The following is a 15,897-nucleotide window of genomic DNA, read 5'->3' as shown; positions in this document are numbered from 1 at the left end:
CTTTCTGAAAGGTATATTTTAAAGTTTGCCAGAGAGTAAACATTATTCCAACTTTATATTTGTATTACTTAGCATAAGAAGAAACAGTTCTTGCATATTAAAGGACCAAATTAGCTCAAAGAATTCAACTTACTGCAATGTTGCACAGTAGATGCATCAATAATTTTATTTTTTCTTAGAAGTAGCAACAAGAGAACAGAGTAGCTGATGTTTCATCCCACAGGCATTTGTCAAGGAGATAACAAAGGTCAGCAGGCCAAAAACATCAGTTTTGTTTTTGTGAGTCTCAAATCAGGTTTTTAGTGTGCACAAAAAACATTTCCTTCTCTGTACTACTGGTTTGGGAATACTGCCAGAATTTTAGATAGCCTCACTTAATACAAAGCCCTCCACATTCTTTGAAAATGTACTAATTGTAATGAGTGCAGTAAGAGACTTATGGGGGAATGTACAGGAAGATGAACAGAACTGGTTTTATAATACAGTTTTCATATTCAAATATCGTACACTACAATTAATTAGATACTAGTATTGCAGAGCCTGCATAAGCAAAAGAGAAAGCTACTATACACTTAAAAATAGTTCACATGCATTCTTGGGGGACTGAAACCTATTTTATTCAGAATAGACATTTTGGCTAGTAAACTGCAGTTATCTCCTGATCTTTTCCAGAAGTGTCATGGGATCTTTAATGTCCTCTTGGGCAGCCACGTGAGATGACAGAAAGGACCTCAATTTAGCACTGTTATCTAAGAAATTCCCTGTTTCTTTAATGTATATGCTTCCCACCTCACCTCTTCCTACCACTGAACACACGAAAAAAATTATAAACAAGGAGCCTTGCAGTAAAGATCAGAAGAGTATGGCTGCAAGCCTCTAGTTAGCCCTCCAGGATAATTCATTCTTCAGTGTAATCACTAAAGTTGATCAGGAATATTAGAGAAAAGAGGGTTTCCTTCTTAGACAATAAGGAATAGAGCCTTTTGGGTGGTGGGGATATGAAGAAAAATCTAAACTATAGTTGAAGAGTTTGCAATTAATTTTACACAAACATTACAGCAGCAGCCATTTAAACAGTTAACATTTGTAACCATTACCACACAGGTTTCAGAGTAACAGCCGTGTTAGTCTGTATTCGCAAAAAGAAAAGGAGTACTTGTGGCACCTTAGAGACTAACCAATTTATTTGAGCATAAGCTTTCGTGAGCTACAGCTCACTTCATCTGATGCATACTGTGGAAAGTACAGAAAATCTTTTTATACACACAAACCATGAAAAAATGGATGTTTACCACTACAAAAGGTTTTCTCTCCCCCCACCCCACTCTCCTGCTGGTAATAGCTTATCTAAAGTGATCACTCTCCTTACAATGTGTATGATAATCAAGGTGGGCCATTTCCAGCACAAAACCAGGGTTTAACAAGAACGTCTGGGGAGGGGTAGGAAAAAACAAGGGGAAATAGGTTACCTTGCATAATGACTTAGCCACTCCCAGTCTCTATTCAAGCCTAAGTTAATTGTATCCAATTTGCAAATGAATTCCAATTCAACAGTCTCGCTGGAGTCTGGATTTGAAGTTTTTCTGTTGTAATATCGCAACTTTCATGTCTGTAATCGCATGACCAGAGAGATTGAAGTGTTCTCCGACTGGTTTATGAATGTTATAATTCTTGACATCTGATTTGTGTCCATTTATTCTTTTACGTAGAGACTGTCCAGTTTGACCAATGTACATGGCAGAGGGGCATTGCTGGCACATGATGGCATATATCACATTGGTGGATGTGCAGGTGAACAAGCCTCTGATAGTGTGGCTGATGTTATTAGGCCCTGTGATGGTGTCCCCTGAATAGATATGTGGCACAGTTGGCAACGGGCTTTGTTGCAAGGATAGGTTCCTGGGTTAGTGGTTCTGTTGTGTGGTATGTGGTTGCTGGTGAGTATTTGCTTCAGCTTGGGGGGCTGTCTGTAGGCAAGGACTGGCCTGTCTCCCAAGATTTGTGAGAGTGTTGGGTCATCTTTCAGGATAGGTTGTAGATCCTTAATAATGCGTTGGAGAGGTTTTAGTTGGGGGCTGAAGGTGACGGCTAGTGGCGTTCTGTTATTTTCTTTGTTAGACCTGTCCTATAGTAGGTGACTTCTGGGAACTCTTCTGGCTCTATCAATCTGTTTCTTCACTTCTGCAGGTGGGTATTGTAGTTGTAAGAATGCTTAATAGAGATCTTGTAGGTGTTTGTCTCTGTCTGAGGGGTTGGAGCAAATGCGGTTGTATCGTAGAGCTTGGCTGTAGACAATGGATCGTGTGATGTGGTCAGGGTGAAAGCTGGAGGCATATAGCAGTCAGTAGGTTTCCGGTATAGGGTGGTGTTTATGTGACCATCGTTTATTAGCACTGTAGTGTCCAGGAAGTGGATCTCTTGTGTGGACTGGACCAGGCTGAGGTTGATGGTGGGATGGAAATTGTTGAAATCATGGTGGAATTCCTCAAGGGCTTCTTTTCCATGGGTCCAGATGATGAAGATGTCATCAATATAGCGCAAGTAGAGTAGGGGCGTTAGGGGACGAGAGCTGAGGAAGCGTTGTTCTAAATCAGCCATAAAAATGTTGGCATACTATGGGGGCCATGCGGGTACCCATAGCAGTGCCGCTGATCTGAAGGTATACATTGTCCCCAAATGTAAAATAGTTATGGGTAAGGACAAAGTCACAAAGTTCAGCCACCAGGTTAGCCGTGACATTATCGGGGATAGTGTTCTTGACAGTTTGTAGTCCATCTTTGTGTGGAATGTTGGTGTAGAGGGCTTCTATAGCCATAGTGGCCAGGATGCAGTTGATAGATTTCCACTCCATACGACTAAATGCAGTGCCTTGCATAATGACAGGTTTCAGAGTAACAGCCGTGTTAGTCTGATGTAGAAGCCCTCTACACCAACATTCCACACAAAGATGGACTACAAGCCGTCAAGAACACTATCCCCAATAATGTCACGGTTAACCTGGTGGCTGAACTTTGAAAACCTTTTGTAGTGGTAAACACCCATTTTTTCATGGTTTGTGTGTATAAAAAGATCTTCTGTACTTTCCACAGTATGCATCCGATGAAGTGAGCTGTAGCTCACGAAAGCTTATGCTCAAATAAATTGGTTAGTCTCTAAGATGCCACAAGTACTCCTTTTCTCATTAGCACACAGATGCTTTCTATTCTAAATGGAGAGGGAGACCATGGTAATCTCAAGTATCAGTGCATAATTACTATTGGCAAATGCTGACTTTTTCATGACAATCACGGTGTCCCTACAAAATGTACGGATCATCTTACATGAACAAAAGCTGGAAAATCACATACTGATAATCAAATCTGAAAAGAAGTGAACAGGAGATTGTATTCTTCAAAACTCTCTTTTTGTCTTCAAATAAAAACGGCTAAAGATCAGTGAAGCATAGAGAAGGCAAATCAGACCTGTGAACATAAAGAGCATACTTAAAAGATAATGAGGAAAGCTAAAGAATGCACGTGAGCAACTGAGCCTTCAACTCCTCCTTGTCTGTAATGAGATTCACACTACCCCAGCCAGTCATCACTGAGATAATCAGCTGGACTACAGCCAAGTCTCTAATTGCTGCACAGAAGCAGTATGCTATACTATCAGTCTGTTTAGTTCAACAAGAACGCCTACAAGCTACATTTTCCCCCCACTAATGGTTTTTGCCACAACTTTACTTTTCTTCTTACCTGCAACCATTGCTTTTCTTGAAGAAGCTGGTTTCTTTTTGTAGCTGAAACCTGTATCCTCTTCTGGTAAGCAGGACTCAAAAGCTTTTGCTCGTTTTTTTGCCAGAGCTGTGCTTCTTCACTTCCAACCCTTTAAAAATGACAAACATTTATATTTTATGTGACGATTGGGTATTCAATTCTGGAAGATTAAAAGGAAATGTACCGTGTCACCCTAGGAGTTGTGATGACCCATCATCAAAAGTGTGTTTGAATCTTTAAAACAACATTATTTAAGAAACTAGAGTGTTTTTTCCTTTACATATCTCCTTATTTTATCAAACCCTGACTCTGTTTTTACAGCATCTCAAAGGAAAGAGGAAGAAGACGACTTGTATAGCTTCAGGCTTCCCCCAGCTATTTCATTTTTCAGCATATTCACTCATCACTGTCTTGGATGAATGGCTGGAGGCAAACTAAGGAATGCAATTTCCCATCACCATTGAGAAAAGGCTTCAGAAATGAAATTTAGAAACTATCTGGAGCAGTTTCTGAGGCTTCTGTCAGCTTTTGGAGACCACACTAGAGATCAGCCAGAGTCTGTGCTATATGACGCCAACTTTGGCCCCTCTCCTATACAGAAAGCTCTTTCAAATTTACAGTCAGTGGGACTCTTCACAGTAAGCACTATGCTCAGTAATAAATGTTTGCATGATTGGGCCCTAAGGTAATCAATACAACACATTAAGTGCCAAATGTGTAATGGGCCTCTCAAAATGAACCTGCAAATAGTGCAGATGTTTTCTTATGTATTCCCTGTATTTGTGCAAGCAAACGAGTAATGGCATTTCTCTGTCCATTTATGCATACAAGTATATGTGTATTTTCCATAAATACTACAGGTGCATTTTTAATATCTCACTGAAAAACTGTGGTCCCAGATAAATACATCTGTCAAGGACAAATTTTCAAACATGACTTTCTAAGATAAGCCTGCAAAATGTACTTAGATATCTGTGGTATATAATACATATACAATGAGTTTGACCGCATGATTATTGTCTGCATGCATAAATGAGTATCTTCCACACAGAAAAGGCAAATTGTATCCATTTTGCAGACACATCTTAGATGCAACAACAGCAAATTCACATGGCTATGTTGCTGCCATGATTGCATGTAGAATGGACTTCCATCTTGCAAATCCTCCTTCAGCAATAGTCAGCATGGGAGATTTTAGGCTTAAAAATCCTTCAGAAATGCATCTTCCAACATCATTCATAGTCAGCCTCATGCTCTGCTTCCTTCTGTAAAAGCACACCTACTTCTGCACACTGGAAAAGACCCCACCTTTGCAGTCATCTTGTTCTGAACTGGTGCAAAACTAGAGCTTGTCAGATTCATCTAAGTGTTTCCTTGTTTGTGACAAACCAGTGGATGTTAAGAATATGCTGTAACTTTGACACTGAAAACTGTTTAGTTACTCATAGTAACACAAGAACAGGTTCAGGATATTCAGAGGAAATGTGATTTCCAAGTTGATGGTACCACTTTAAGAATAACCCTTGTTACAGTGGCGTGTTTGTAGGTCCTTCACCAGCCAGTCAGAAATCTTCACCCTTTTGAGAGCTGTATGAAAGGTCACTTAGCAAAAACAAGAGCACTTCAGAGCTTCTGGGAATCCTGTACAGTTTGGCTGGTGAGGAGGTAATGATTTGTAATCAGTGTAAGGCACATACACATTAACGGTCTAGCACTTTAAAATGCTACACATAGATGGTTGCTTTTCGTATTTTGTTTTTGCCGAAGTACGTGTGTATATAATGGTCATGGAACTTTATGTTCTTGCATTCTTGCTGATATTTACATTAGAGCTAGACTTTTCCAGTGATGTGGGATTCTTTTCTAATGTGTTTATTTTTACTTAATGTTTATGAACCAAAAAAGCATTCAGGTGCACCTAAATGCATCATTCCAACAGGCCCTCTTGACTGCTCATTCAAAACATTTATTTTTTTTATTACCCATTTCCTCCTCTCTTCATTAACTCTGTTGTTAGTGTCTTTTTTTCTGTCTCTGTTTGATGGTATCATTTGTAATCCAACATTGCTTTTTCATTCTCCTTAGTCCCATTTGTTCTCCACTCCAGCAATCTCTGTGAGAGACTCCCGAAATAAAGCCACTCTTCCTCCATGGTAGAATATTTTTTGGAAATCGCTACTGGGTAACTGTTAGGGGGCTTATTCCTTCACCCACTTACTTCCCTGGTCCTTCTCACATGAACAGAGAGAAACAGTACCCGAAGTCCAAAGGTGCAAACAATTCGATGTTTATTGGGGTGAACTTCCAGCAAGCATGATTCTAGTTTCCTTCCTCAGTGTCCCCCTTCCCAGCTCTGACACCACACAGCCTTACACCTGTGTCCCTGTTCCCATTCCTGCCCTTAGCCAAACATGATTCCAATTTCCTCACCCCCATTCCCTGTTTCCATTTCCCCCTTTAGCAAAACATGATTCCAATTTCCTCACCCCCATTCCCTGTTCCCATTTCCCCTCCCACACCCACCCACCCACTTCCTGATTGACTGCAGACTATATAGTAAAACTTGACTTCTGCTTAGCTATACCTTAACCAACCATTTTCCTGAAATTTAACTAACCAATCCTTACATATTAAAACATGATTATGTAATCAATTATATCCCACCATCTTAATTAGTTTACACCCAGCAAAATTAATTATACAGCAGACAGGAACAATCACAGACCAGACAGAGATTATACAGACAAACAATAGCAAAGTGTCAGAGTAGCAGCCGTGTTAGTCTGTATTCGCAAAAAGAAAAGGAGTACTAGTGGCACCTTAGAGACTAATCAATTTATTTGAGGATAAGCTTTCGTGAGCTACAGCTCACTTCATCGGATGCATTCAGTGGAAAATACAGTGAGGAGATTTATATACACACAGAACATGAAAAAATGGGTGTTATCATACACACTGTAAGGAGAATGATCACTTAAGATGAGCTATTACCAGCAGGAGAGCGGGAGGGGGGAAGAAAACCTTTTGTAGTGATAATCAAGGTGGACCATTTCCAGCAGCACGTATTTTCCACTGAATGCATCCAATGAAGTGAGTTGTAGCTCACAAAAGCTTATGCTCAAATAAATTGGTTAGTCTCTAAGGTGTCACTAGTACTCCTTTTCTAATAGCAAAGTGGGAACTATAATGACAAAACAATACAGAAGTGAGGATTTCACATCCCAGCTATTGATAAGTGAGTTCTTGCCAGACAGGATGCTATCAAACTAAGGTTCCTTTTACATTTTCTAGGCACTTCCCTTTCTCTGGAGGTGACAGGCACTATCAGGACAGGATTGTATTCCTAACAGCCCAATAGCACCTTCTTTCAATGTGACTAGTTTGGAATGTGAGGATGTGACCGGTTGCTTCCCAGCTTATGGCTGCCTCTGTTGCTTGGCCAAAGGCCTTAGCCTAAGAACTGTCACAGTAAGAGAAGGCCCTTACACCAGCAGACAGTGATTTTGATTCTTTCTTTTATAGCTCTAACTAGCCAAGTGATAGGAATACACCTAAATTCTTAGAGTACAGGCCTTTACAGACAGTCCTGAATATCTATATCCTAACAGTAACTATTAGCAATTACTTCATCATGAAGCTTATCACCATCGAAGCATTTTGATGCAATAGATATCTGTCTCTGGAACTTTATTAAATGGAACGTCATTGTTGCTATTAAGAGTCATTGATCAGTTTCTGGAGCAAGATTAGCACTTCTAAATATATGTACCTCCCGGATGAGTTTAGACAAGAATATCTGAACTAGAAGCGATCCAAGGTTACTCTGTCACCCAATGGATAGTTAAATGTATACATATGGCAATTCCTGTGCTGAAACCAGGTAGCTGTTAAAAATAGGCCAAATGTAAGAAGCAAATTCTAATAGACACACCATTATCAATTTCTCTTCCAGTAAGCTGTGTGGTCCCAGTACCAGTTCAAATCTAATTCTGTCATGGCCAGTTCTTGTGTTCATATCTCTGAAGGTGGCAATATGAAGCTGGGATGACGTATTAGATACAGTGTCATCTAACATGGCATAAAAGCATCTTTTTCAGCGTCAGGGCTTGCCTCAAGCAGAGCATGCCACATGTCCTACCTTCAAACTGAAAATAGCAGCTATCAGGTGTGGAGAATAAAGCCTGCCAAGTCAATAATACAGATTTTGTCCTCAGGGACAAAACCAGAGCAACACCAATGTGCCTATCAGATGTACTGCGGGCACGTAACAATCGAAAAGTCTGACCCACTACGAATCAGAGCTGTGCTCTTGGTGTTCAAATTCCACCCTGTCTCCCGTGTGCTTCTTACATCAACTTTCAACCTTTTCAGTTATTCAGCCAGGAGAGTCATTTTTCTGATGGCTCTTAATGATAAACGTTCCATGATCCCATCCTCAGATACTGATGTCATTGCCAAAACAGATTTACCATCTTTATGTCAGATGCTTCTCTCCATCTCTGGTATATGGAAGAAACATCATCACACAGTCTGACTCCTCTGTATGTAGCAGAAAAATTAGATGAATCCTGAAGTCTGGTTCCGTGTGAATTGCAGATGAAACTGTTAAAGTTTTATGTCCTTTTCTTCCACACATCAAAGCCAGAAATGTTTCATAGGAATGGCTTGTCAGGCCATTGGCCACCCCTCCCACTTTATCTGGGCTTGGGACCTGCACTAGGAACAAAGAATCTAGTGGCTTGGTGCACCAATGGTGGAATCGTATGGTGCAGTGCTTTGTGGAAGCCTCTGAAAGACGAGAAAAGAAATGGATATTTGAAAGTCTGAAGGTCCTAATTGGACATCCATTCTCATGACTTCTGCCAGTAAAAGACAAAAATGGAGAATACTGACAGGATTTTGGTGCCCAATTTACGCATTGGCATGAGCATTTTTGTGAATTAATGAACAGATCCCCACCAAGACGTAAACAACTTAATTCAAAAACGAATCCAGCAAAAAACAAGCTGGTGACGTGAGAGGAAGTGATGCTTTCAGTCAAATAATTACAAAATGATAAAGCACCTTGTTTTGACAATATTCCATCAGATCTGCTAAAGGGTGGTGGCCCGGATTTAGTTCACTGGCTTCAGAGAGTTGACTTAAGAGTTTGGGAAACCAGGTGCATTCCAGAAGATTGGAAAAGGGACTGCCATCATCACAAAAAAAAGGGAAGGTCATCAGTTTGTTCAAATTATAGGGAAACAGTGCTGCTGTTAGTCCCAGGGAAGGTGTTTATGGTCTTACTACTGAACTGATATATTATGTCAGCCCAAAAAAAGAGACAACCAGTGTGGTTTCCATCCAGGTCAATTGAAGATCCATGCTATATATGCTCTGCAGAATATTACTGAAAAACGAATAGAGGGACAAAAGAAAGTTAACATTGTGTTTATAGACTTTGCAGCTGCTTTTGACTTAGTGCATTGGAGAGAACTGTGCACACTATTATGTCAGTCTGGGGTGCCTCAAGCCTTGGTGTGCCGAGTGGAGAAACTGTAGCACAGTACGTTTAGCTGTGTGAGGATCTACGGTTATATTATAGATTCGTTTAAGTAGGAAAAGGAGTACGCCAGGGATGCGTTCCCTCACCTACATTATTTAATGTTCAAATAGACTATGTGATGATAAAGGTGACTGAAGCCAAGTAGAAGGTATGAAGTTTAAATATTCATCGTTAGGGGATGATGTTGCCTTACTTGGAGAAACTACAGACCAACTACAGCTAGTGCTGGAAGAGCTGTGGAAAACTGCAAAATCTGCGGGACTTAAGATCAATGGTGATAAAACCAAAGCTATAAAATGGAAACGAACAACGTACAGGCACAGCATGTAGATGGCAATGATGTTGAATGGGTGAATAGTTTTCTGGATAGACAATTGACAGCAGGATGTTCTATATCCAAAGAAGTCACACATCAGATCAGTCTTGCATCAGTGGCATTTCAGTGTCTTCAGAGGCTCTGTTTGGGCAGCAGGATGTATGTGTGATAACTAAGATACAAGTGTTCAATGTGGTAGTGATGACAACTCGGCTATATGCAGCAGAAACAAGGCTGTTAAAAACAGCTGTGGAGAGGAAACTTAAAGCTAGTGCCAGCCAGGATTTTTTTTTTAACCCAAAAACTTACATCAGAAAATGTAAATTTGTCAAAACCTAAAATTTTCATAGAAATATATTAATTCTGATTCAATTTTTGTAGAAAAGTTTTCTCTGATCTAGTGTGGAATTTCGTGTCAAAACCAGATAGACTGATTGACCAAAAGACCAGCTAATCCCAGAATAGCCAATAGTTTGGTGGTTAGGGCACTCATCTGGGATATGGGAGATCTAGGTGGTTTAACCGGGATCTCCCACATCCCTAACCAGCAAGATACAGCTGTTCTGGGTTGCGTGTTTCTCTCTCGTTCTATTTCTCTCTTTTTTTCTTTTGTTCATGAATAATTCAAAAGACCTTGATTTTATTCCACTGTGGAACAAGTCTCAAAACTTCAACATTTTTCACAAAACAGATTTTTTTTCCAGCTAGCCCTATTTAAAATATTACTGTACCTATTTTTTTTTAAAGATTTTTAAACACCTTCTTGCAGAGCCTGGAGAAGAGTATGTTCTATCAGCAAAACAGAGAAACTATATACAAAGTGCTGTCAAATGCAAAAGACCACAAGTGAAAAAAAGGTGTTTAACAATAAAAGCAATAGCCAAGCTGAATCTGAAAAAACAGCAGAGAGTCGTGTGCACAGAGACAAGGGTGAAAAGCAAGAACTGGGTCTGACTGTGGTTGGTACTGTTGCTCTCACACCTGCACAAAAGATGCTTCTAGTCTTCAGCAGGGGAACAGAAAAACCCTCCTGAACATTTTTTTTATAATACTCAGGACATACAATTTAGAGGACGCCCCATCAGAAAACAAATTTCTTAAAATTAATCAGTTTCCAATCATTCAAGTTGACAGTCTCTCTCGAAATACAAGAATAGTTTATTACAAATAATATGAAAGGCACCTCTTGATACAGCATTTAAGTATCTTTAATCCTGTACTTTGATTCATGGTTCTGTCACCCATACAATTGACAAAATCGCTGTCTTCTACCATATGAGACCACAAGAGGTAATCCTTATGGAGTGTATTTCAAAACAAATCACATTACTTTATACATACAATGAACAAGGGCTAAACCAAATTTAAAAAGAAAAACAATAGAATATCTGTTCAGTGAAGTCCAATGGTCTATATGTATTTTATCTAGCACTCATGTAAGTCAACACAAGTATGCATAGATCAAATATCACACCAAGGTCTTTATCACTGTGAGTTGTCAGAAAACAAGATTTCCCACATTAACGCCATAACTAATAATACCTAAGAAAGAACCTCCTTATTTGTAATTAAGCCACTCAGTAGTGTGACAGAAAAGAGACTCAAACACAAATGAGAAAAAAAAAATTGGGGGAGGGGGGGGAGTTAATTACTTCCCCAGGGTCATCTGGTGCATCTCGGATTCTCTCTGTCTTGCAAGTTGTTAGCTCTAGCGGGAGAGACGGACTATTTTTGTGAACTGCACAGTGCTCAGCATATTGCTAGTCCTTAACTAATAATGAATAAAAGTGGTTCCCAAGCTGGCAGGAGAATCCAGGGCATAAGTGATTTACACACTTTATAGTTAAATGTTTTTTCATCTCCCCAAAAGGGAACTGGGTTTACTTCCACAGGGAGATGTAGCTAAGGCTGCCTTGCTGCTATACGTTTAAGTTGCTGTACTAGGTTTCAAGCCTGTTCTCATTGAAATCAGTGGTAAAAGTCAAATTGACTTCATTCATTCAGGCTCAGGCTCTAATATGACAATTTTCAAAGACCTGGAGAAAAGGAAAAATGACATAAATAGGACTGAAATATTATTGTTGTATTCTTAAAAGGTATAGTATCAGTGCTCCAAAGCATTCACTTTTTGTTTAAAAATTAAAAATCTAGCCATAACTTATACCCAGTACTTCAAGAAAAACAGAAATATAGTTCCACGTCATAAGGCTCCAGTGAACTTACCGATCTGCAGCCCAGAACAACGCTGCTTGAACTTGTGCACTGAATCTGTCTAAGAAGCTGATAATTGAAGGATGCCTTGAAGGAAGCTGAAATTTTGAAGAATTCTTCTCTTGCTCCAGTTCTTCTAGTTTCCTTCTAAATGTATCAGCTAAACACAGAAGTATAAAAAGTTGATATTACTTAACAAATAACAAACGGTTATGTTTTTCTTGAAAGAAAAAGTTGGGTGCTCATCAAGAAAAGATCAACAACATGCTGTAGCAAACGCTTCCCTTTTTAATAAAGTAAGTCAGAGTGTTTTGCTCCAAATTACTCAGATTGTAGCTGGATAACATCAGAGACATCTACAATGTCAAACTATTTACTTCTGTTGATATACAAAGCTGAGCCTGCAGGCCTCAATTGGGAATTTTAAATCGGTGAGGCTTGGAAGTTTTAGCCTATGATTTGCAACCATACAGTATTCCTAGAGAAACTATGCTAAACTGGTCAACTTCTATAAAAATTCCTATCCTCTGCTGCTCCAGTTTTAAACAAATTTGTTAGCGTGGTAGCTGCATGTGTATAAGTCAGTCTGAATCGGACCTTGAGATCTTCTTGGTTTTAAAGACCTATGTTAGGACTACATAAAGAGAACCAAAGAATACCCTATGATATTTTAGTTGATAGATTCAGACCTAAATTTAAATAGAAAATGCATATGTAGCAACAAACACTCAAACCCCTAGACATCATATTAGATTTTCAGTGAATTTATTTCTAGTTTATGAATCCAGCAAATGTGTTATACTGTAAATTTCAAATAAAAATAACAGTGGTACTGAGAGAGCACTTTCATTTTATAACTGCTCTAACTTTATCAGAAAAAAACATTTTAATTAATTTTTATTTTGTGTTCTTTCCGATGCAGAAAACAGGTGGACAGCCCAAAGATAAATAATTGATTTTTAGAATGTTTATTTTCTATCCCAAGATGTTTTGGAAAATACACTGGCAAATTCATATGAACAAAAGAATTCAAGCACTTGAACATCCATAATGATTCTTTAACCTGCTCTGAAAGCTTTGAACTACTGTACAAATAGAGAAACCTTTAAATTTCCACACTTTCTGCCTACCATTGTTCTTTTTTGAATATTTTGGTAATTTGCTTTCCTCTCCCTCTCTTATTCTGAGAGCAATACTTTGTTTCCAGAATCATATCAATCTGGGCATGCTTTTCTACTAACTAGTTTCAATTTCTTTCTAAACTAGATTATCATTTCATTTTAGTGAAATATATGTGTCCTTATGATAATCTAAGATTTTACTGAGTTAGTTTCTGCTTGTGTTGAGATGAGGGAGCCTAATGTTGCCAAGTATTATTTATTTGTATTATTTGTATTACTGTTGTGCCTTGAGGCCCCAAACAAGATTGAGGCCCCATTGTGCTAGGCACCATGCAGATACATCGTAGGATAGTGGTTTTCAAACTCTTTTTCTGGCAACCCAGTTGAAGAAAACTGCTGATGCCCACAATCCAATGGAGCTGGGGATGAGGGGTTTGGGGTGTGGGAGGGGCTCAGGGCTGAGGCAGAGGGTTGGGGTGCAGGGGTGATGGCTGCAGGGTAGGGCCAGGAATGAGGGGTTCAGTGTGTGGGAGGGGGCTGTGGGCTGGGGCAGGAGTCAGGTCTCTGGGCTGAGGGTGCAGGCTCTGGGATGGGGCCAGGGTTGAGAGGTTTGGGGTGCAGGAGGGGGCTCCAGGTTTGGGGGGGCTCAGGGCTGGGGCCGGGGATTGCGGTGCGGGGTTGGGGCTCAGGGCTTACCTCCAGCAGTTCCCGGTCAGCAGCACAGCCCAGGTGCAGAAGCAGGCTTCCAGCTTGCAGCAGGTCCGACTCTCACTCACAGGCACCACCTCCACCCCACCCACTGGCCTGTTCCCAGCCAATGGGAGTGCAGAGCCAGTGCTCGGGGCTGGGGGGGTGTGCAGAGCCCGTGGCCTCCCCCTGCCTAGGAACCGGACCTGCTGCTGGCTACTTCCGGGACACAATGCAGTGTCGGAACAGGTAGGGACTAGCCTACCTTAGCAAGGCAGCACAGCTGACAGGACTTGTAATGGCCTAGTTGGCAATGCTAACCAGAGCCACCGCGACCCAGTCCCTTCCATTCTGCGACCCACTTCTGGGTCGCAACCCATGGTTTGAAAACCACTGCCATAGGAGACAGTCCTTGCCCCAAAGAACTTACTGCACAAGTGTGGGGGCATGATGCCAGAGGGAGAGCGACAGGTGTGCAATACCTTGCATAGCATGGAGCTCAGCTCTGTGCTGTAGCTTGCTGGGAACAGGGTGTGTACAACCAAGGGAAGGGCAGGGTCGAGCATCCACAGCAACTCTTCTTCATTCGACTGTTTTTCATCAGATCCTATCTGTACTTTATCATCTTCCATCCTCTCGTCCTTACTAAGATATAGAGAATCCCTATTAATAGATCCTCCCCTAATGGATGTCTCTGTCCAAACCATGTGCTCCTCCACAGTGTCAATAATTTAACTGAGGGTATGTCTACTCTACAATTAAACATCCATGGCTGGCCCTTGTCTGCTGACTTGGGCTGTGGGGCTGTAAAAGTGCAGTGCAGACATTCAGGCGCGAGCTGGAGCCCGAGTTATAGAACCCTCTCTTCTCACAGGATCAGTCCCAGAGCCTGAGCCCGAACGTCCACACTGCAATTTTACAGCCCTGTAGCCCAAGTCCTGCAAGCCTGAGTCAGCTGACACAGGCCAGCTGCGGGTGTATAATTGCAGTGTAGACAAACCCAAGAAAAGCCCAAATGAGCAGGGCTCTAAGAACAAACAGGTCCTGTAAAGGCGGGGGGGGGGAGAGGAGGGGGATTGGAGAAGGCACTACCTGTGGGCCTTACCCAGCCCACGATCCCCTGTCAGACTCAGCCTTCTGTCTGGCTTCTCGGAGAAGACTCATCTCTCAGCTGCCTGTCCATCACCCTCTGCCTGACTGCTCAGCTCCTTTTAACCCACTCATCCAGTCAGAGCATGCTCAGCAGACCCAGAGGGGAGGAGATCCTGGGCCCCGTATTCTCTTTTAACCACTTCAGACCCAATGTGGGATTTGTATATCCCATCACAGGGAGGCTTCAGATGGCTCGATTGTGGCTCTCAACACTCCCATCAAATCTGCTGCCTCAGGAGGAGCCAGGCTGGTTCAGGAGATGGAAGACAGACATCACTGGAGCATCTAGTTTCTCCCTTTGCTGGTATTCTGACTGTTGGGCCTGAGAATAAGGCGGCATACTTTGCCTTTTCTGAGGTTGATATTTGTAAGGCTTTCCACAGAGAGCTAAGGTGTAAGTGCGCAGGGACCACAATGCAGCCCTTGAGTCCTTGGAGAAATACAGCACTTAATCTGATTCTGGCTGACAAGCACCATTCTCTTGAAGGCCAAGTGCTCTATCATGCTTCGTATGGTATGCCTGATGCCTGGAGCCAGAAGGCCTATTTCATAGAGAAGGCCATGACCATTGGCCTTGAGGCTGCGTCAGAGGCATCCATGGCTGCCTGCAATGAGTTCTCACAACCATTTGCCTCCCATGATGTTCTCTTTCATTTCATCCCCACAATCCTGTGGGATTTTCAAAAGGAAGGGGACAACCCTCCCCCACATGAGATAATTGTACTTGGCAGTTCACCAACTTGGGCTGCAATGAGGCTGATGAATATACCTTTCATCCATACAGATGTAACATCTTAATGTGCTTGTCCTTAGGAGCACCTTTAGTGAACTTTGATTTCTCTTGCATTGCAGAGATGACCAAGGACCCTGGATTTGGGTGGGCATAAAAGTGTTTGAAGCCTTTCGGCATCACCTGACACCATTTTTCCACATACTTGGAGGTGGGAGGAAGAGTGGCTGGGGTTCATCATAGCACTCTGGCTGGTTCTAAGATCCCTTCATTGATAGGGAGAGTGATTCTGGCCAGTGTCATGGCACTCAGGATGTCAAAGAGTTTGAGAAACATTTCCTGTATAAAATATAGTCTCAATATACAGGGAATCAAACCCA

The 15,897-nt window shown here is 41.4% G+C and overlaps 1 protein-coding gene across 7 annotated transcripts in view; it reads right to left on the bottom strand.

Moving 5' to 3' along the window:
* DISC1 (DISC1 scaffold protein) overlaps positions 1 to 15,897 on the bottom strand; it is a 369,386-nt gene that overhangs the window by 241,573 nt on the left and 111,916 nt on the right. For all 7 annotated transcript variants that reach the window (XR_006289703.1, XR_006289704.1, XM_043543293.1 and 4 more), the window contains 2 exons: positions 11,840 to 11,987; positions 3,735 to 3,864 (listed from right to left, as the gene is read on the bottom strand). Coding sequence is in view for 5 of the 7 variants with exons in the window: in XM_043543293.1 (XP_043399228.1) it covers positions 3,735 to 3,864; positions 11,840 to 11,987 (278 nt within the window). In the remaining 2 variants the exon portion in view is untranslated. The remainder of the gene's footprint in view (positions 1 to 3,734; positions 3,865 to 11,839; positions 11,988 to 15,897) is intronic.

Source organism: Chelonia mydas, chromosome 3 (assembly GCF_015237465.2).
Source record: "Chelonia mydas isolate rCheMyd1 chromosome 3, rCheMyd1.pri.v2, whole genome shotgun sequence".
NCBI classification, from domain to species: Eukaryota; Metazoa; Chordata; order Testudines; family Cheloniidae; genus Chelonia; species Chelonia mydas.
This window is presented reverse-complemented; position numbering and strand designations above follow the sequence as displayed.